A 22,955-nucleotide genomic window follows, 5' to 3' on the forward strand; every position below is an offset into this window, starting at 1 on the left:
TTAAGCAAGTTAATAATTATGCTGTGGGTGACGTATTTAACCACCCAGGCACAAAGATAGCCATTGGTGATTTTAAAACAGCTACAGAGTTCAATGGCTGTGATGGGAGAGGACTGAGGATGGATCAACAACATTGTAGTGACTCCACAATAATATACTAAATGACAGAGGGAAAAGAACACAAATATAAAAAGTATTCAAAAAAAATTATAATGTATGCAACAAGGCACAAAAGTAATAATGCAAAGCCCTATGTGTGGGGCAAATCCGAAACATCACTGACTAACTGCCTCATTTTCAAGCATGGTGGTGGCTGGATCATGTTATGGGTATGCTTGACATTGGCCAATACTGGGGAGTTTTTCTGGATAAAAAGAAATGGGATAGGGCTAAGCACAGGCAAAATCCTGAAACCTTTTTCAGTCTGCTTTACACCAGCCACTGGGAGGGGAATTCACCTTTTCAGCAGGACAATAACTGACAACAAGGCCAAATATATACTGGAGTTGCTTACCAATACGACGGTGAATGTTCTTAAGTGGCCACAAGTTTTGACTTAAATTTGCTTGAAATACTATGGCAAGACTTGAAAACGGCTGTCTAGCCATGATCCCCAGCATCTTGGCAGAGCTAGAAGAATTGTTTAAGGAGTAATAGGCAAATATTGCACAATCCAGGTGTGCAAAGCGCTTAGGAGACTTACCCAGAAAAGACACACAGATGTAATTGCTGCCAAAGGTGTTTCTATCGTGTGGTGGACTCAGGGAGCTGAATAGTTGTGCAACGACTACATTTTATTTGTATTAATCCTTTTAAAATACATATAATTTGGCTTCCGCTTTGACAGAGTATTTTGTGTAGATTGTTGACCCAAAAGAAATGACAAATCCATTTCAATCCCACTTTGTAACACTATGTGAGGGCTCCAAATAGTTTTGCAAGGTAATTCTGAGGTGGCAACTATCTTTGCTTATTTCACTTCAAAATTCACAAGTAGCTAGATATTTCTCCTTAGTAGTCCCAAATCACTGCTTCATCCATGCTACTACTGTGTCTTCAGTATTTTTTCCCCCTTGTAACAAAAGATGCCTAGAACACTGGCACCCTCCATTGGTAACGCACAACACTGGGAACAACTAAACACGAAACTTGTATTATGCTTTTACCCTATGACATTCTAAAGCACAATATCATAATCATAACCATTTGTGAGGTGAGTACTGAACTGCAAAATAGACTGGAATTATATCAAGTATTTTCTAAATTAAAACGTTTTTTCCCCCCTTCAATGTCCCATGTCAAGAGTGATAAACTGCTCAGATGTTGAGTGGCTTGGATAATATTATATAATATTATTAATATTGTCTGGGTTGCATGTCGGATGGAGAAAGAAATTGCCGCTTTCAAAGGGAATTCCAAAGAGGTTATGTAACTGGAAGGTAGTAATCAACATTCTATAGCTTGCTGAATGATACATTTAATATAGACTGCTTTAATAGAACAATTTTATTATAAAATGCTTGTTGTGGTTTTAGGAAGGTCCGTGTCTTGACCGTAGAGCTGTGATGGTCATGTAATTTTGGGTGGTGGTTATTGGGTCAGCTAAATGACCACGGTCACGTTATTAAAAACAAATGCTCCAGGCTGTATGTTTTGCAGAAAGGGGGGCGTTGCTTAGGCAACCAAAGACTTGTTTGCTACAACACCTTGTGTCAGCAATGAGCAAGAGTTCCATCACTTTGTAAATAGTCCAATGCTCAGGAGTTCCGTCTTCAGTCAGCTGTTCGTTCCACACACACACACAAAAAACGGTTATGACGGTTATTTTATTTTCATGACTTTTCGTCATCCGTAATCGTTGGTTACACGATTATGCAGTAACTATGCCAGGCCCGACTAGACGCATTTAATTTTCTATCATGCCGTAGTTGTCTGCACAGTAGTTATTTTAGATGTGTGGAATCAGATTTTCTGTTATGCAGTGTGACTGCTACACGTGTGCTTGACTGACTATGGCAACACAGAGCGATGGGGGAAGAGTCTGTCTCTTGGGTGGTTTTCACATGCTGTAGACTCGCATGCGCTCCACTAATGATCAGGAGGGACACATGCAACACACAAGCCTCTCCACAGGCACATGTCTGCGATTGCCATGGAAACCAGCAAGAGCTGAAACCGGAGGAGTTATGTGCATGAAAGTAATAAGAGACTGAACTGTCTTATTTTTTGTTCCAAGGTTTCAGTGGATTTTGTATCTTTAGCCTCTAATGTATTAGTCAAGTGAGTGGGCCACACTCGGAGGCCGTCCATCTCTTTTCAGATGCTGTCCATCTCCTGTCTACGTCCATCTCTTTTCGGGAGCAAGAACAGGATATTTGATCAAACTCACTTCGAAATGTCCTTGTCTTTGAAAAGAAAAGCACATTTTTTTGTACATTAAAATAACTTCAAATTGATCAGAAATACGGTTTAGTCATTGTTAATGTTGTAAATGACTATTGTAGCTGGAAATGGCAGATTTTTTATGGAATATCTATATAGGCGTACAGAGGCCCGTTATCAGCAACTATCACTCCTGTGTTCCACTGGCACATTGTGTTAGCTAATCCAAGTTGATCATTTTAAAAGGATAATTGATCATTAGAAAACCCTTTTGCAATTATATTAGCACATCTGAAAACGGTTGTGATTAAAGAAGCAATAAAACTGTCCTTCTTTAGGCTAGTTGAGTATCTGGAGCATCAGCATTTGTGGGTTCGATTACAGGCTCAAAATGGCCAGAAACGAAGAACTTTCTTCTGAAACTCGTCAGTCTATTCTTGTTCTGAGAAATGAAGGCTATTCCATGCGAGAAATTGCCAAGAAACTGAAGATCTCATACAACTCTGTGTACTACTCCCTTCAAAGAACAGCACAAATTGGCCCTAACCAGAATAGAAAGAGTGGGAGGCCCCGGTGCACAACTGAGCAAGTGAACAAGTACATTAGAGTGTCTAGTTTGAGAAACAGATGCCTCACAAGTCCTCAACTGGCAGCTTCATTAAATAGTACCCACAAACACCAGTCTCAACATCAGCAGTGAAGAGGCGACTCTGGGATGCTGGCCTTCTAGGCAGAGTTCCTCTATCCAGTGTCTGTGTTCTTTTGCCCATCTTTTCTTTTTATTGGCCAGTCTAAGATATTACTTTTTCTTTGCAACTCTGCCTAGAAGGCCAGCATCCCGGAGTCACCTCTTCACTGTTGACGTTGAGACTGGTGTTTGTGGGAACTATTTAATGAAGCTGCTAGTTGAGGACTTGTGAGGCGTCTCTATCTAACAACTAAAAAAAGACAATGGTATTAGTCCATCGTCATTATGTGAGTACTTTTCAGTATGTGCTGTGGAAATGCCCAGGGGTGGTTGAATTCTGGAGGAAAGTCAACTATGTCATCTCTGTACTTATAGAAAAAATACTGCCATTAGATACAATAGTGATGTTGCTTTGTGATATGACTGATTTGCACTTGTCAGAAAGCCAAAGGAGAGTGTGGTTGGCAGGAACCACAGCTGCTAAGAAAATACTTGTACAAAAGTGGATTCCACCTCATCAGTTACCATTTCAACAATGACTGCTTACATTTAAGGAAATTGTATTTATGGAGCTCTCCACAGCCAGAATCCACAGGGCCAAGGTGTCCACTCTGGACATTTCTGATCTCTTAGCCAACTCTTAACCTTTACATCCATGAATGTGTATCAATCATTTGTCACTATTTCTGAGGCAATATGATGAATTGTTCAACAGATTTACTATGTAATATTAATTGATTTGTTTTTATTCCATGATTTATTTTTTACATGCTATCAGATTGCCGGTGGAGATTTATTATATAAATCCTATGAATTGAAATCATAAAAATACTTATTACCTCAAGAGCTGACAGGATGACTCAAGGGGTACATGGGCAATGGGTTGTCTGCTGTTGCTGCTGACCTGATAACACTAATGCACTTTTCAAGCAAAACCCATTTCCGGGAAATATTTTTGATGTATTTGGCTCGTAGAAAGTACGCCAGCAACTGCAACATCATAGAATAATCAGGTCATGGCACAGGTCATATACCATTTATTGGACATTTTAATTGAATATCATGAGTGCTGTGTACAACAAATGCTATACACAAAAAAATATATATAAATACAACAATGATTTTACTTAATTACAGTTTATATAAGGAAATCAGTCAATTGAAGTAAATTCATTAGGCCCTAATCTATGGATTTCACAACTGGGAATACAGATATGCACCTGTTGGTCAAAGATAACTTTTTTTTTTAAACATCGAGGAGGTTCATCAAGGAACCTCCTTAGTTCTTGGGGAGTTCTTGCAAGAACTAACTGCCCAACTGAAACATTTGAATTTGAGAAAACAGCAGATGTAGGCACTTACAGTGGGGCAAAAAATTATTTAGTCAGCCACCAATTGTGCAAGTTCTCCAAAGGGTATATAACAAAGTATTGAAATAAACTTTTGTTATTGACCAAATACTTATTTTCCACCATAATTTGCAAATAAATTCATAAAAAATCCTACAATGTGATTTTCTGAATTATATTTCCTCATTTTATCTGTCATAGTTGAAGTGTACCTATGATGAAAATTACAGGCCTCTCTCATCTTTTTTAAGTGGGAGAACTTGCACAATTGGTGGCTGACTAAATACTTTTTTGCCCCACTGAACATTTTTAAGATCTCAGTTTAAGGTATGACCTAAATTGATATTGTTTTATGATGATGCCATCTATATTTTCATATTTGTGTAAGAAAGGTAGGGGGTGGATCAGAAAACGAGTCAGTATCTAGTGACCATCATTTGCCTCATGCAGCGTGACACATCTCCTTGATCGGGCTGATGATTGTGGCCTGTGGAATGTTGTCCCACTCCTCGCCAAAGGCTGTGCAAAGTTTCTGGATATTGGGATATTTTCAGCTTCCAAGAATTGTGTACAGATCCATGCGTCATGGGGCCGTGCATTATCATGCTGAAACATGAGGCGATGGTGGCGGATGAATGGTACGACAATGGACCTCAGGATCTTGTCACCGTATTTCTGTGCATTCAAATAGCCATTGATAAAATGCAATTGTGTTCGTTGTCCATAGCTTATAACTGCCCATACCATAATCCCACTGCCACCATGGGGCACTCTGTTCACAACATTGAGATCAGCAAACCATTCGCCCACACTATGCCATACATGCTGTCTGCCATCTGCCCGGTAGAGTTGAAACTGGGATTCATCTGTGAAGAGTGCACTTCTCCAGCATGCCAGTGGCCATCAATGGTGAGCATTTGCCCACTGAAGTCGGTTACGATGCTGAAGTGCAGTCAGGTCAAGACCCTCGTGAGGACGACGAGCACACAGATGAGCTTCCCTGAGACGGTTTCTGACAGTTTGTGCAGAAATTCTTCGGTTGTGCAAACCCACAGTTTCATCAGTTGTCCGGGTGGCTGGTTTCAGACAATCCCGCAAGTGAAGAAGCCAGATGTGGAGGTCCTTGGTTGGCATAGTTACATTTGGTCTCCGGTTGTGAGGCTCGTTGGATGTACTGACAAATTCTCTAAAACGACGTTGGAGGTGGCTTATGATAAATTGAATTCCCTGGCATCAGCTCTGGTGGACAATCTTGCAGTCAGCATGCCAATTGCACACTCCCTCAAAACTCGAGACATCTTTGCCATTGTGTTGTGTGACAAAACTGCACATTTTAGAGTGGCCTTTTATTGTCCCCAGCACCCGGTGCACCTGTGTAATGATCATGCTGTTTAATCAGCTTCTTGATATGCCACACCTGTCAGATGGATGGATTATCTTGGCAAAGAAGAAATGCTCACTAACAGGGATGTATACAAATTTCTGCACAAAATTTGAGAGAAATAAGCTTTTTGTGCACATTAAACATTCTTTGGGATCATTTATATCAGCTTATGAAACATGGGACCAACACTTTACATGCGTTTTTATTTTTGTTCAGTACATAATGCATGTTATATAAACACAAGGCTCCTCAAGAGGAAGAATACACCTTTTCCTGAACAATACCAGATCCACCTTCTCTTGAGACACCCCCAAGTTGCTGTTGCTTAGTAATAGTGCTCAGAGCTATGATTAAAGTGAGCTTCAAAGCCCCAAGCACACTCATTAGTCACTGCTGGCAGAATAATGAATTCCAAGGAGGAAGCCGATTAAGAAAACCATCCTTTATATTCTTCAAGCTGAGAAGAATCGCCTTGGTCCAACTGTGTTCTTTTCAATGTATCTTTATCTAAATGGACCTGGCCCGGCTGCAAAGGGCCACAGAGGCAGAAGTCTCTTTGAGGATAAATGTCACCATTGGAAATCAACCTTTTGACCTTTCAGTCTAGCATCTGTTTTAGATGATGTTGCCTGAGACCTGTCTGCTCACTCTGCCACCTCGTTCTCTCTCTCTCTGTTAATTGTAAAAAAATAAAAATATTTAGAGATTACCTTTGATTGTATGTGTCTTTTAGATTCACATTAAAATAAATGGCTTTGAAATTAATTTGACCAAGTTAGCTGTTTAGCTATTACTATCCATTCCAGATAAATACATCCGGAGAATTCCACTAAAACCTCTTAGCATATCAAACAGAGCCATATGCATAAACACTTTCAAACAGTCCAGGCATCAGACATGACTGGTAATAGGCCATGACCATTTCCATATTCAACACTGTTTTATAAGTGGTGTGACAAATGCAACATTGAAGTGTGTGTAGCTAATATCAACAGCCAAGATGGAGGCAGACTTATGGAAATAAGCGTATGGTGAGATCATGTGTTAATGCACAGTGGAAATGTTTCACACGTGTGTAGCCGCTCAGTGGAGGGGCTGACAGGAAGTCCGGTCCCTGATGAAGGACACCACTGGGTGATGCAGAGATGTGCTTCATTAACCCAAACCTTTAGAAAAACCTTAACTGGTAAACACAGAAAATAGTCTTGCTGCATGTGAAACACACTGATTGTACAAAACATTAAGAACACCTGCTATTTCCATGACAAACGGACCAGGTGAAAGCTATGAACCCTTATTGATGTCACTTGTTAAATCCACTTCAATCAGTGTAGGTGAAGGGGAGGAGACGGGTTAAAGAAGGATATTTAAGCCTTGAGACAATTGAGACATTGTGTATGGTGGGCCATTGAGAGGGTGAATGGGGAAGACAAAAGATGTAAGTGCTTTTGAACCAAGGCACTGGTAATGGATGGTTTCCATGTGTTTGATGCCATTCAATTCGTTCCGTTCCAGCCATTATTATGAGCCGTCCTCCCCTCAGCAGCCTCCACTGGTGTGAACGGAGTATTGTAGTTTTATTCGATTTTTTATTTAACCTTTTTTTAACTAGTCAAGTCCGTTAAGAACAAATTCTTATTTACAATGACGGCCTACCCTGGCCAAACCCTAACGACGTTAGGCCAATTGTTCGCCGCACTATGGAACTCCCAATCACGTCCGGTTGTAATACAACCTGGAATCGAACCTGGGTCTGTAGTGACGCCTCTAGCACTGAGATGCAGTGCCTTATATGGTAGTAGGTGTCAGGCACACCGGTTTGTGTCAAGAACTGCAACACTGCTGGGTTTTTCACGCTCAACAGTTTCCTGTCTGTATCAAGAATGGTCCACCATCCAAGGACATCCAGCCAACTTGACACAACCGTGGGAAGCATTGGAGCCAGCATCCCCGTGGAACGCTTTCGGCACCTTGTAGAGTCAATGCCCCAACGAAATGAAGCTGTTCTGAGGGCAGATGGGGGTGCAACTCAATGTTTGGTATACTGAGTGTATCGTCACTCATCCACAGTGTCGTACGTCTCTAAAGTGTATGGTACACAAATAGGATTCAAGCCAAGGTTGAGAAAAACATCTAAACAAATAGATTGCTGCAATTTACATTTGTTTAACCATTTTTCTATAAAGCTCTGAGTGTGTTTCTGAGTCAAACATTTGAGACATTTCTCTGCCTTTATGACATTTGTATAATTGCAGAAAACTTCCATGAAATCTAACATGAGACATAAAGAAGTAAACCAGAAGTAAAAAACAAAGACTGTATTAACAAGGTAAGAAATGTCAAAAATGTTTATTAGATTCAAGTACAGTACACTGAAATTGCAAATTTTCACCAGATGTAGCAGCATTATGACTGGTATAGACTAACTAATAGGCACAAAACAATTACATAGAAATATCAATGACAAAATGTAATCTTGGTGGCCTTATGACCATATTCAAAACCACTGAAGCAGTTAATTGACATGCTTTGTAAACAGATTCTACTCAGCTAAAATATACTGTCGAAACCGCAGTCTCAACTCATTCATTTGACTGGCGAGAACAAATTGGATAAGTGGTCAAACAAAACCTACATGGCAGTGAAGTCAGTGTTCTCCAAGTCAGTCCAGTGTTATTAGACCACAGAGCGATGCTCCCCACACACATACACAGCGCTGGGTCGGATACGTCGCTTTGTGTGGCCGGGCAGCTGAGGAAGAAACTTGAAATACTTGGGCATCAGGTCAAGGCAGGCGTCGCGGAACTTCTTGATCCGCCAGTAGTAAATGAGAGGGTTGAGGGCCGACTTGAGATAGCACAACAAAAGGAACCAGGTGCTGACTTCGAAGAAATTGGCCTTGTGGTAGAAGGGGCTGCTGAAGGTGGAAACCAGGCTGTAGGCGGTGAAGGGCGCCCAGCATACGGTGAACACCGAGAAGAGAATGAGGATGGTAGTGAAGGCACGCGTCTTGAAGCTCATGTCTATGTTCATCTGAAAGGGCCTCTGCAGGCTCATGAGGCCCAGCTTGCTGGCCTGACTCAGACAGATGCTGTCCGGGTGGCTGTGGATGCGCACGGCGTTGTGCCGTATGGTGTTCAGGATCCCCATGAAGGTGTACAGCATGACCATGAAGGGGATGAAAAAGAAGGCCAGCATGAGGAGCAACGCGTAGGCGTGGTAACGCGGCTCGCTGGTGTAGCCGAACACACACTGTGGAGCTCTAGAGGGGATCTGGAGTGATGGGTGGCCTATGGCTAGTGGGAAAGAGAAACATAAGGAGACAGTCCAAGCGATGACTATGAGCACTTTGGCTCTGTGGGGACTCAATTTGTCCTGTTTCTGGACTATGATCAGGAACCGATCTATGCTTATTATAAGCAGGATGACCATGCCCTCTATGACAAAGAGCCAGAAGAACATGGCCGACACTCGGCAGAAGACATCCCCGAAGATCCAGCGTGTGGTCACCACAGTAACCAGGGCAAAGGGCATGTTCAGGACGGCCAGCATCATGTCTGCGAAGGCCAGGCTGGCCAACAGGATGTTGATGGCGGATCGCATGGCGGCGCGCTGGTAGACCATCAGGACCACCACCACGTTCCCTAGGAAGGCCACCAACAGGATGGAGACCATGGCCATGCAGAAGAACACCTGGAGGGGCAGGCTGACGCCCTGAACACTCCCCTGGGCCTCGGCTGTTCGCGTGACTGTGTCCAGGTCCAGAGGTGAAAAGGAGGAGCCATATGAGCTGTTTTCCATAGACATGTCTTCCGTGTCAGGCTGGCCGTGGAGGAGGTGGTCAGAGAGGTTCAGCAGCCCTGCCGTGACGAGGCAGCAGATGCTGGCTTTATTGGTCTCCCCTGCCTCCACAGGGGGAACGACAGTGGAGTAAACCATTCTTCCACAGGGGGTGCAGGCTCGGGTTTAGGCATCGTTACTGGAGCTCTTCTCTTGCCAAACATGATGCCTCAGATGCTGTTCTTAGTCCAACTGAAGAACCCAGCATCTTAGCATGGAGGAGAGATCCTGGGGAGACAGAAAGGGAAATGGAGGCAAAACAGAAAGCGGGGACATTAGCAAGAGAACATAAACATCAAATGCTATGTCTGTTTTTCCTTGATGATAATACCTTAAAATGATTATTCTTTGTTTTAAAATGTTGCCTTTCTCAAAAGACAATATTGTGTATCAAGTGAAATTTTGTCAAACTGAAACGTTTATATACACATTGATCTGCATGTACAATGCCTTCGGAAAGTATTCAGACCCCTTGACTTTTTCCACATTTTGTTACGTTAGCCTTGTTCTAAAATGGATGAAATATAAAAACAATCTCAGCAATCTACACACAGTACTCCATAATGACCAAGCGAAAACAGTTTTTTTTTCTCCAAATGAATTTGAAATATAAATACCTTATTTGCATAAGTATTGAGACCCTTTGCTATGAGACTCAAAATTGAGCTCAGGTGCATCCTGTTTCCATTGATCATCCTTGAGATGTTTCTACAACTTCATCGGAGTCAACCTGTGGTAAATTCAATTAATTGGACATTATTTGGAAAGGCACACACCTGTCTATATAAGGTCCCACAGTTGATGGTGCACGTCAGATCAAAAACCAAGCCACGAGTTCGAAGGAATTGTCCGTAGAGCTGCGAGACAGGATTGTGTCGAGGCATAGATCTAGGGAAGGGTAAAACAATTCTGCAGCATTGAAGGTCCCCAGAAACACAATGGCCACCACCATTCTTAAATGGAAGAAGTTTGGAACCACCAAGACTCTTCCTAGATCTGGCTGCCCGCCCAAACAGAGCAATCGGGAGAGAAGGGCCTGGGTCAGGGAGGTGACCAAGAACCCAATGGCCACTCTGACAGAGCTCTAGAGTCCCTCTGTGGAGATGGAGAACTTTCCAGAAGGACTACTATCGCTCAGAAGCCAGTAAAAGGCACATGACAGACCGCTTTGAGTTTGCCAAAAGGCACCTAAGACTCTCAGATCATGAGAAACAAGATTCTCTGGTCTGATGAAACCAAGATTGAACTCTTTGGCCTGAATGCCATGCATCACGTCTGGAGGAAACCTGGCACCATCCCTACGGTGAAGCATAGGGGTGGCAGCATCATGCTGTGGGAATGTTTTTCAGCAGCAGGGACTGGGAGACGAGTCAGGATCGAGGCAAAGATGAACAGAGCAAAGTACAGAGAGATCCTTGATGAAAACCTGCTCCAGAGCGCTCAGGACCTCAGACTGGGGCAAAGGTTCACCTTCCAACTGGATAATGACCCTAAGCATACAGCCAAGCCAACGCAGGAGTGGCTTTGGGACAAGTCTCTGAACGTCATCACACACAAGAAGACTTAAGGCAGTATGCAGTTGCAGTCTGGCTATTTACATGTAAGCCTGGCTACTACACTATTATAAGAATGCCAACACAACCAGGCTGTATCACATCCGGCCGTGATTGGGAGTCCCATAGGGCGGTGCAAAATTGGCCCAGCATCGTCCGGGTTTTTCCGGGGTAGGCCATCATTGCAAATAAGAATTTGTTCTTAACTGACTTGCCTAGTTAAATAAAGGTTAAATAAAATTTTAAAAACTGGCTTACCAATGCTCTCTATCGCCAAAATGTCCTAACAATTTCATGAATTATTTGATCCGTGCCAGGGAGAGATTTTTTATTCCAAGTCAATGTTTTTCTGGGGACAACTCAAGACTTCAATAAAAAAGGCTTATCACTAATATAAACATTGGATACTGTTATTTTAGACCGGCTGGTATCATTTACAATGGCTCATTGGCAAACGTCAAACAGAAAATGTCGGACCCGCTTTTCCTATGGAAGATTAGGACTGGTGGTGTTAAAAGAGGCAGACTATAAGCAGTCTTATCCATGGAAGCGATTTTGTCTTAGATTTCCGCAGCACTTTTCAAATATGCTCTCTTCTCTCATTTCTAGGTTTAGTCATTCCATGTGGGTTGAACAGACAAAGCGATACAGGGGATTCAAAGCTTATTCAATAACTGTCAGTAAAAATGTAAATTTGTTCTAATATTTCTGTACACTGCCGGGAGGATATGATTGTGTGACGGCTGTCGCTAGTCCGAAACCTTGAGGCAAATTCTATCCATTTACCATGCTGCAGAACTATAATTATGTCAAAGTTACCCCACCAGAGTAAAGGAGAGGGTAAAATGTTGTATTCATTAGATAAACAGGCTACCATAATAGAACAGGAACAAGTGTATTATTAGGCAATAATAGACTGACTGAGGCATTGTGGGTTCTTCCTCTTACCTTGACAACAGGGATAGAATACGCACGGCTAGATTATGATTAAAACCAAAAGGATACGTGTGGATGTGTGCAAACAAGCCTCAGACTGAAATCTATGTCTGCCTCCCGACTTCTCACTGACACGGACTGATCTTAACGCTCTGCCCTCTCCTCTCATTAGGATGCTATGACAGACACTGCTGATATATAAAGCCGCACCAATTCTGCACTGTGTAGCAGTCTTTGTGCTCTAATTTGCACATAATTCCTGAAATTAAGTATATGGTCAATTTTGTCATTACAGAGTTTTCAGTTGTCCAAAAGACAATCCTTTGTGCTAAATGAAAGGGCGCATCATGGCCCTAGAGTATCTCTTCCCTTTTCACACAGAATGACTCAAAAGTGATTTGGCGGCTATAAAACAAAGATGACCCATAAAAGCACCCTTTTAACCTATCACTTATAAACATGAATTGGGGTGGTTAGAACAGAATATTCAAATATTCATCATAATACAGTCATTTAAAAAATGTGATGGAAGAGAAAGAAAAATATTAGAAGAACATGTTTACTATTTCAAGTACATATATCCACAGAAACCATAGTAACTGCTTAAAAGGATCTGCCTGGTACCTTGCAAGTCAATGATAACACTGCATGTTGAGTAGTTGTGGAACCTAGCAACAGGGACCTGCATCCAGCTAGTATTTCTATCGGGTGGCTTTGTATCTCTTTCAAAAAGCTTTTGAGAATTTTAATAACCACTACAAAATAAACTAGATATGTGTCATACTATTTTGAATTATTTAGTTGATGTATCATATAGTCCGTTTAGCCTTAGATGATTATTTGCCCCGGTAACTAGCCTGAGACTATGGGAGAAAGTTGAAAAAGCAGTCAACAATGGAAATTGTGTTTCTTATTTTTGAGTGTACGAATTGTAATTACACATTTGTTACTGAGCTGTATAATATTGTTCAGTTATCAAAAGGTGAAATAAAACATAATAAAGCTGAGTAATTCTTAGAGTAGCAAAGTTACAAATAATAGTAGCAGGGCTGCTGACTTTTGAAGAAAGCTTGGAGTAAGATTTTGCCTGGATGGGGTCTGGGGGTCCTCCCCTAGGAAAATTGTACTGTTTTAAAAGCTAATTTCCTGCAGTTTTACGTATTCGACATGGCTTAAGACCAGGGTGAAAAAAACACAGGTCAGGTGTTTGAGATTTGTTTTTTTGGTAGGGGTGAAATCTTAGGTGTTTTGACACTTTATTCAGACACTAATGAAATTAGAGGGGGAGATAGGCAAATGAGGGAAGCAGTGTGGAGGTTGGAAGCAGGGATCCCTGTTGTCAGGTAGAAAGTGTTGGGGGGTGTTACCACTACATCAATGCTCTGCACAGGAAATACTCATTTTAATGGTTGATGTCAGTGGGTAACCAAATCATAGACTGCAGTCTCCTTGTCCATAGATTGCTTTCAAGGTAAGGACAAAAACACATAGTATTTTGTCATTTGGGTGAACCATCTCTTTAAAATAGGTCCGGAAGAAAATCTTGATTGCTCTCTAGGAGGGTTGAGCACCCCTGATCTATGTTTCCCATGTGCTGGGGGTTTGAAAATATTATTTTTATAAACAATTCATTTCTCAAAATCACCCAACCTTCAAGAAAAATCCCAAATGCGTGAGCGTTGGCAGCTCTGCAGTAGTCCAGTTTAACATGGTAAGAGGAGTAGAAATTAGTTACTAGTGATTAAACTAAAACTATAGCCTACAGTCAGCCATTACAGCTGTCAATTTAAAATATTATGGAATATCTCATCACTGGAAATGATTGATTGTGAGGGTATATCATTTCAAAGCCTACACACTACTGGGTTGCAGGCATTGGGTCACTTAGTTGGGTTGTTTTCTTTAAAAATAGCACGCTTGGGTTGTTAATACTGGGTTATTGATGTTGGGTTATTGAGATATGACCCAGTGGGTCGGTTAATTCTCCCACCAAATCCAGATGATCAAAGTGATCTGGCAAGCTTGTGAATGAAAATTGTCGCAGCTGTTTAGCAAGTCTAACAGGCAGTCAAGGTTGCCATATATGCAACTTTCATGATAAATTGGGCTACTTTGAATACAATGTCGCGGTGAAAATGTATTGGTCGTGGGTTGCGGGTTTTTGGGCTACTTCTAAATTGCACCGCAGCCACCATGGCAATTTCTTAAAATATACAGTACCTGTTAATAGTTCGAACACACCTACTCATTCCAGGGGTTTTCTTTATTTTTTAAACTATTTTCTACATAGTACAATAATAGTGAAGACATCAAAATGATGAAATAACACATATGGAATCATGTTAGGAACCCCAAAAAATATTAAACACCCTTTGCCTTGATGACAGCTTTGCACACTTTTATGCAAAAAATATGTTGAAACGATATCACAGGAGTAATTGCAAATCAATTCGTGCCGCTTGTGTAGCATACCTGTACCTGGCAAACAGATTGAATAAAAAGCCTATCATTTCAGTTTATTGTTGTTGTAGCCTTGTGTTATTAAGCAATTATTAATGGCCTTATTTAGTTAATCAAGTTGGAAGTTATCAATTGTGATCATGGTCACAATCCTATCGCAATTGCCGATCAGCTGTTGTTAGAGTGCATTAGATTGATGGTAACAATCAGTCAGATTAGGCTGCAGGTAAAAAAATTAAAAAACAAACACTATTCAGTTCATATCCATATTTTTAAATGTGATTCAGTGATTGAAATTATGGCCCCATTGTCAGTAGCCTATTCCAGCAGGCTATTGGGCAACTCAAGCACTTCCTACCTAGAAATTGCCTCTGTTCATGTTGAATAAATTAGTCTGTGTATTTGAACTATGCAAGCTGCTAAATCGTTTATTTCACATCTTTCCTAGGCTACTGTACGCTATCTGAAATTAGATGTAGACCTATCAGGTGCTAGCCTATAGGTTACCTGCATCTAGCTAACCAAACCATGGCAAAGTTGAATTACAATCATAAAACCATATTTTAGTCAGTAGGCCCAGCCAATGCCTATTGAAATTATAAGTCAATCTTACAAATTTATAATGGTTTATAGTCTTAACATCTGGCACATAATAACGGCATAATTGCCAGAAAATTGCCTAACATTTGTTTTTTATATATTTGAAGTTTATATTTGAAATTATATTTACTCTTGCAACATATTCAAATTCCTTTATTAGCCACATTAGCTCGCAATAATGATTATTTAGATGGAAAACCAAATGTATCTTTTGAAGTCGTTAGAAGTTCAATTGAGATTCCTTCTTAATTCACCCGATAATGTAATGGAAAAAGGGTTTATTGGCTAAATGTGGCAACTCCTCTCTTGCTGCGAAAAAACACATTTTGGGCTAGTTTTCAGGCCTTGTGGGCAGGTTTTGAGTAGTCATTGGCTACAATTTTAGCTTGACCTGGCAACCCTGGACAAATGGGAAAGGTGTTGTGCTTGACCAAAAACAGTAAGTAAAAAGCTAGCTAACTAACATTACACATTTTCATTCTGGAATAAATTACCTAGCTATACTGACTTGCCTAATTAAACAAAGGTAAACATTTTTTATTTATTTTTTAACTCCCTTCCTTGACAACAGTTCTGCACTGATCCACAAAGCGCAAAAATAATGAATTCCCTGACCTCTGTTGAGGCGATATCACCATAAATCCTGCATGGCCAATGCATAAGTCGGCTTGACCATGCGCCCAGATGCACAATGCACTCCTCTCCAGAATGGACTCTCTCCCGTCAATTTGTGCACATACATTGTTTCATAATTGCATTTTGTGAATGGTTTGCATTTGATTGTTAGTGTATATCAATTCCCCATTACATATCACCAGTAGTACATTTACCATTCATTCCTATAATTTCTCATCTACAATGTTTGTTACTTTGATTATGGTCATTTATTTTCATGCATTCAACCTATGCTACACTTGTGACAAACACGTTTTGGTATATTTCATTCCATTCCATTTAGTTTTGTCAATTTAGTCATTGTCGTTTGTTTGGAGAGCTCCTGTCAATGTTGAGTAAGGACACGCATGGATAGAAGTAGGCCTATAGGCTACCTGGCCTTCGAACAAATGTAGGCATATAAATGTGCCCATTTGGGGATCTGATTAGTTTTTCTAATTGATTTAACGCACCAACACTAATGACCTGTGGAGCTTCTCAAAGTAATGTTTTCTTCACCTCAAACAACAAGCAAACAAAGTCTGTTTTTACATCCATTGCGAATTACGATAGTTCCTCAATGTATTTGGAAAATATTTCCAGATCTCTTTCGATAACCACTCAGCGTTAAAAGGGAAAAATGTAATGCTCCAATCCAGTGGAAACCTCATAAAATAGGCCTACCTGATTACTTCTTATCAGTGCTTGACTTGGACTGAAATAGGTTCCGGTAGTCATTTTGGGTGCTGCTACTGTTTATATTTAGGTGCAGGAGATACACAATACTTTTGAGCTAATACTCTATAAGAGGAACAGGAGCTCAAGCAGTAGAACATTTGAGGTGCCGGACAGCTGATCGTCCTCGCAGTGGCAGACCACATGTAACAACACCTGCACAGGATCGGTACATCCGAACATCACACCTGCGGTACAGGTACAGGATGGCAACAACAACTGCCCAAGTTACACCAGGAAGGCACAATCCCTCCATCAGTGCTCAAACTGTCCGCAATAGGCTGAGATATGCTGGACTGAGGGCTTGTAGGCCTGATGTAAGGCAGGTACTCACCAGACATCACCGGCAACAACGTCGCCAATGGGCACAAACCCACCGTCGCTGGACCAGACAGGACTGGCAAAATGTGCTCTTCACAGACGAGTCGCGGTTTCGTCTCACAAGGGGTGATGGTCGGATTCGCGTTCATCGTCAAAGGAATGAGCGTTACACCGAGGCCTGAAATCCTCCTCTCTCATGTGGTACCCTTCCTGCAGGCTCATCCTGACATGACCTTCCAGCATGACAATGCCACCAGCCATACTGCTCGTTCTGTGCATGATATCCTGCAAGACAGGAATGCCAGTGTTCTGCCATGGCCAGCGAAGAGCCCAGAACTCAATCCCACTGAGCACATCTGGGACCTGTTGTTGAATCGGGCGGTGAGGGCAAGGGCCATTCCCCCCAGTAATGTCTGGGATCTTGCAGGTGCCTTGGTGGAAGAGTGGGGTAACATCTCACAGCAAGATCTGGCAAATCTGGTGCAGTCCATGAGGAGGAGATGCACTGCAGTGCTTAATGCAGCTGGCGGCCACACCAGATTCTGACTGTTACTTTTGATTTTGACCCCCCCCCCCCAAATTTGTTCAGGGACACATTATTCAATTTCTGTTAGTCACATGTCTGTGGAACTTGTTCAGTTTATGTCTCAGTTGTTTCTTTTTTGCTGAGTTTTTTATTTTATTTATTTGTGTGTGTGTGTATACAGTGCATTCGGAAAGTATTCAGACTCCTTCATTTTTTCAACATTTTGTTACGTTACAGCCTTATTCACCCCTCATCATTCTACATACAATACACCATAATGACAAAGCAAAATCAGGTTTTTAGACATTTTTTTTATTTTTATAAAAATATATATAAACATATATATATCAAATTATATATCAAATTTACATAAGCATTCATCCCCTTTACTCAGTATTTTGTTGAAGCACCTTTGACAGTGATTACAACCTTGAGTCTTCTTGGGTATGACGCTACAAGCGCCAAACCCCTCAGGTTTGGAGGGGAGTGTCGCTGCACAGCTATTTTCAGGTCTCTCCAGAGATGTCCGATCGGGTTCAAGTCCGGGCTCTGGCTGGGACTCTGAAGAACATTCAGAGACTTGTCCCAAAGCAATTCCTGCGTTGTCTTGGCTGTGTGCTTAGGATTGTTGTCCTGTTGGAAGGTGAACCTTCACCCCAGTCTGAGGTCCTGAGGATCCTTATGTACCTTGATCCTGACTAGTGTCCCAGTCCCTGCCGCTGAAAAACATACCCACAGCATGCTGCTGCCACCCACATGCTTCACCATAGGGATGTTATTGGCCAGGTGATGAGTGGTGCGTGGTTTCCTCCAGACGTGACGCTTGGCATTCAGGCCAAAGAGTTCAATATTGGTTAAATCAGACCAGAGAATCTTGTTTCTCATGGTCTGAGAGTCCTTTAAGTTCCTTTTGGCAAACTCCAAGTAGGCTGTCATGTGCCTTTTACTGAGGAGTGGATTCCGTCTGGCCACCTGATTGGTAGGTTGCTGCAGAGATGGTTGTCCTTTTGGAAGGTTATCCCATCTCCACAGAAGAACTCTGGAGCTCTGTCAGACTGACCATCGTGTTCTTGGTCACCTCCCTGACCAAGGCCCTTCTCTCCCGATTTCTCAGTTTAGTCGGGCGGCCAGCTCTGGGAAAAGCCTTGGTGGTTCCAAACTTCTTACCTTTAAGAATGATGGAGTCCATTGCGTTCTCGGGGGAATCCTTCAATGCTGCAGACATTTTTTGGTACCCTTCCCCAGATCTGTGCCCCGACACAATCCTGTCTCTGAGCTCTACAGACAATTCCTTCGAACTCATGGCCTGGTTTTTGCTCTGACATGCACTGTCAACCGTGGGGCCTTATATAGACAGGTGTGTGCCTTTCCAAATAATGTCCAATCAATTGATTGACAGGTGGACTCCAATCAAGTTGTAGAAACATCTCAAGGATGATTAATGGAAACAAGATGCACCTGAGCTCAATTTTGAGTCTTATAGGAAATGGTCTGAATAATTATGTAAATAAGGTATTCATGCTTTTATTTTTGATACATTTACAAAAAAATTAAATAACCTCTTTTCACTTTCTCATTTTGGGGTATTGTGTGTAAATTCATAAGGAAAATACATATTTAATTCATTTTAGAATGAGGCTGCATTGTAACAAAATGTGGAAAAAGTAAAGTGGTCTGAATACTTTCCGAATGCACTGCACACAAAAAAATGGGTTAAAAATAACCCAATTTCGGCTATTTGGTAACTCAGCACTGGGTAAATATTGGACAAAACACACACTAGGATACTTTGACCCAGCCAGCTGGGTTGTGTGAATAACCCATGTTGGGATGTTTTATTTACAACAAAAACGTAGTTATTTTGACACAGCAGTGGGTCGCTTTTTACTCTTTTGCTGGCTTATTGTTTTATATGTATTTTTGACCCAGCAATGCATTATTTCTTACTTTATTGCTCGGATATATTTTTTGTTCCGTCTCTATTACAGAATCTGTTTTTCCATTCCACAATTGTCTAGTGTTTGTGATGGCGTGCCCACTGGAACCGATTCGTCTTGTTTTTAGCAGACAGGACTGGAACCCGGTGTGGTCGTCTGCTGCAATAACCCATCTGGGACAAGGACCGTTATTTGCCAGTTTGTGGCCCGCCTGTTAGCTTGCACGATTCTTGCCATTCTCCTTCGACCTCTCATCAAAGAGCTGTTTTCACCCACAGGACTACCATTGACTGGATGTTTTATGTTTGTCGCATCATTCTCGGTAAACCCTAGACCCTAAACCCTAGGAGGCCAGCAGTTTCAGAAATACTGTAACCGGCGCACTTAACACAAGACGATCACACCACGCTCAAAGTTGCATACATCAATCACCACATGACTCAACTCAATAACATCTTCAAAATAGGCAAACCATTTTCTTGAACGGGTTAGTGTACTTAATAATCTGGCCGCTGAGTTTATATCCCAACATTGGGATAGTTACCACTGTTATAATATGTATATAAGAATGTTATTAATCTTATAATCTTATATTTGAATATCTAATGTGCAAAAATAATCAAGGAAAGTTTAAATGTGCAGTGTACAAACTTAACATGATCAACAGGAATGACATGTACTCTCACAAGTGGCCAAAAATAAGTATCTGGATTGCATTAAAAAAGACCCAGCATGAAAGTGAATAAAAACCCAATTGATGGTTAAATTAAGCCTTGGGCTATCCCTACAAGCCCCGAGTCTCTTTACTTACAAATTAACCCATGTTTGTGTAATTCCAAAAACCCAACTGACTGGATCAAAATAACCCAACTGGCTGGATCAATATAACCCAACTGGCTGGATCAATATAACCCAACAGGCGGGATCCAAATAACCCAGCGCTGGGTTACCAAATAACCCAAATAGGGTTGTTTTTAACCCAGCATTGTTTTGAGTGTAGGCCTATTTATTTTGATATTTTTGATAACATTATTATTATACTGTGGAATTAAATGTAAGATCAAATGCTTGTTTGATGAGAACCTAAGATTAGTTCAATCAAACAAGCTGAATTGTTTGAAAATACGTTTATATTGTATCAATTAAACCACTTTTCAGGGAGTAGTATTGTTTGTTACAGCAGAATCCCCCAAGTGAAATTACCGTTTTCCTTCCAAAGTCAGGTTGACATCGTTGGGTTTCAGTAGACAGACAATTGCTCGCGGCTCATTTCAGTCTTTCAGTTGATCCAATTCGCTGTCCAGATGCTTTTTGTAATTCCTCGAAGTCACAACTAGATATACTGTATTAATACCTCATTGCACGCGAATTAATAAATCTAATCAAATAAGATTATTTACAGTGCGAAACACGGGCAATGCCACCTACACAATTCAACAAAAGCGGTAAGTAAAATGTAGTTCCGCGTATCATTCTGCCTTTGTTTTGCAGGGAATGGGTTCTCCGACAAAAGAAAACACCGCTAGATTGGTTTACAAGACTAAATCATGACTCAAAGAGGCATTAAACAATTTGATTGTCAGTCATTTCATTTTCTTTCCAACCCTCATCTTTCTGTTATCCTGAGAATGATCATTTCGTCTTCCACTATTCGGGGTTCACGGTATAATATTCCATCTCTGTTACGAACTACGATCACTGTCCGTATACTGGTTAACTGACAGTCTCATCATCCAATAGTATGGACAGCTCGGGTAGGGTCCTTTGTTATGACGCGCCCATTATCTAGAGCTCCAATTGAAATGACAAATGGCCATAAAGAGGCGTAACGTTGTGGTTCAAGAACTAGGCCTTACCGGGCACGTGCATATAAGCGTTGTATTGTTACGTTGTATACAATCAAACACAGAGATAAATACAATATTACAAGGTTCCATAAAGTATAGGGTTTGGTCATTAGATGTTCTTAATATTACACGTTTTGTGCATGTAATAGATAGCCTGCATCCCCTTCTTGGACATAAATTAATTATATACAGTGGCAAGAAAAAGTATGTGAACCCTTTGGAATTACCTGGATTTCTGCAAAAATATTGGTCACATAACTTGATCTGATCTTCATCTAAGTCACAACACAGTCTGCTTAAACTAATAACACACTAACAGTTATAGGTTTTCATGTCTTTGTTGAATATACAGTGTAAACATTCACAGTGCATGGTGGAAAAAGTATGTGAACCCCTGTTCACCCTCCTTTGGCAGCAATATCCTCAACCAAACATTTTACGTAGTTGCCGATCAGACCTGCACAACAGTCATGAGGAATTTTGGACCATTCCTCTTTACAAAACTGTTTCAGTTCAGCAATATTCTTGGGATGTCTGGTGTGAACCGCACTCTTGAGGTCATGCCACAGCATCTCAATTAGGTTGAGGTCAGGACTCTGACTGGGCCACTCCAGAAGACGTATTTTTTTCTGTTGTTGATTTAGTTCTGTGTTTTGGGTCGTTGTCCTTTTGCATCACCCAACTTCTGTCGAGCTTCAATTGGCGGATAGATAGCTTTACATTCTCCAGCAAAATGTCTTGATAAAACTTGTCTTGCCACTGTATACCCATTGATTCTTGAAGAATATAACTTATAAATGCCTAATGAGCTTGCTTCAACAGTCATACCCCATCAGAACCAAAAATACAAGATTGTTTTACTCCAATGTTTGTAAACAATCTCCATGTAAACACTGTACAACATTGTTAAAACTATACATTTCAATATCATGGATGGTTAGTCCTTGCATCCATAGCTCTGGGCTGGGAAATTGAGTTTTGGCGCCGGTACAGCCGACAAGCACTAGCTAATGCTACCTGTATACAGATTGATACTTGGAGCCAAATATCGATATATCCTCCCAAAATAACATTGTGATAAGTAACTGTATAGATTTCCCCCTCCATAACTAATAGCTCTGTGTACTGTTAGGGACCACTGTAGCAAGTGTTGACTTTAGTATCAGTCTGTTCCAGGTGCCCTGAGCTGTTGAGGGTAACCACTAGAGCAAGCAATAGTTCATGGGTGGCAGGTAGCCTAGCGGTTAAGAGCGTTGGGCCATTAACTGACAGGTTGCTGGTTTGAATCCCCTGAATCCCCGAGCCAACTAGGTGAAAAATGTGCTCGAGCAAGGCACTTAACCCTAATTGCTTGCAAGTCACTCTAGATAAAGAGCGTCTGCTAAAATATAAAATGTATGAACTTGAGTGGTTACATTTCTCAAAGGCCATCCCTCTGCTTCCTACCAAAACACAGGAGGAGTGTCCGCTTTGTCATTCTTTTTTAAACAATGTCCACTATTTTGCTCAAATAATGTGTTTGAGGGCCTCCCGGGTGGCGCAGTGGTTAAGGGCGCTGTACTGCAGCTGTGCCACCAGAGATCCTGGGTTCGCGCCCAGGCTCTGTCGCAACCGGCCGCGACGCACAATTGTCCGGGTTAGGGAGGGTTTGGCCGGTAGGGATATCCTTGTCTCATCGCGCACCAGCGACTCCTGTGGCGGGCCAGGCGCAATGCGCGCTAACCAAGGTTGCAGTGTTTCCTC

General features: G+C 41.4%; 1 protein-coding gene across 1 annotated transcript; it reads right to left on the reverse strand.

Annotated features, from left to right (window-relative positions):
- Positions 1-8,002: 8,002 nt before the first annotated feature.
- LOC109866536 (probable G-protein coupled receptor 63) lies at positions 8,003-21,076 on the reverse strand. Its single transcript, XM_020455251.2, has 2 exons — positions 20,569-21,076; positions 8,003-9,871 (listed from the first exon to the last, which is right to left on the reverse strand). Exon 2 carries the CDS (start codon positions 9,740-9,742, stop codon positions 8,480-8,482), a length of 1,263 nt encoding a protein of 420 aa, XP_020310840.1. The 5' UTR covers positions 9,743-9,871; positions 20,569-21,076; the 3' UTR covers positions 8,003-8,479.
- Between the last annotated feature and the right edge of the window lie 1,879 nt (positions 21,077-22,955).

Source organism: Oncorhynchus kisutch, linkage group LG21 (assembly GCF_002021735.2).
Source record: "Oncorhynchus kisutch isolate 150728-3 linkage group LG21, Okis_V2, whole genome shotgun sequence".
NCBI classification, from domain to species: domain Eukaryota; kingdom Metazoa; phylum Chordata; class Actinopteri; order Salmoniformes; family Salmonidae; genus Oncorhynchus; species Oncorhynchus kisutch.

Coding starts and splice junctions, on each gene's coding strand:
- LOC109866536 (XM_020455251.2), bottom strand. CDS start 9,742: ATGGTTTACTCCACTGTCGTTCCCCCTGTGGAGGCAGGGGAGACCAAT.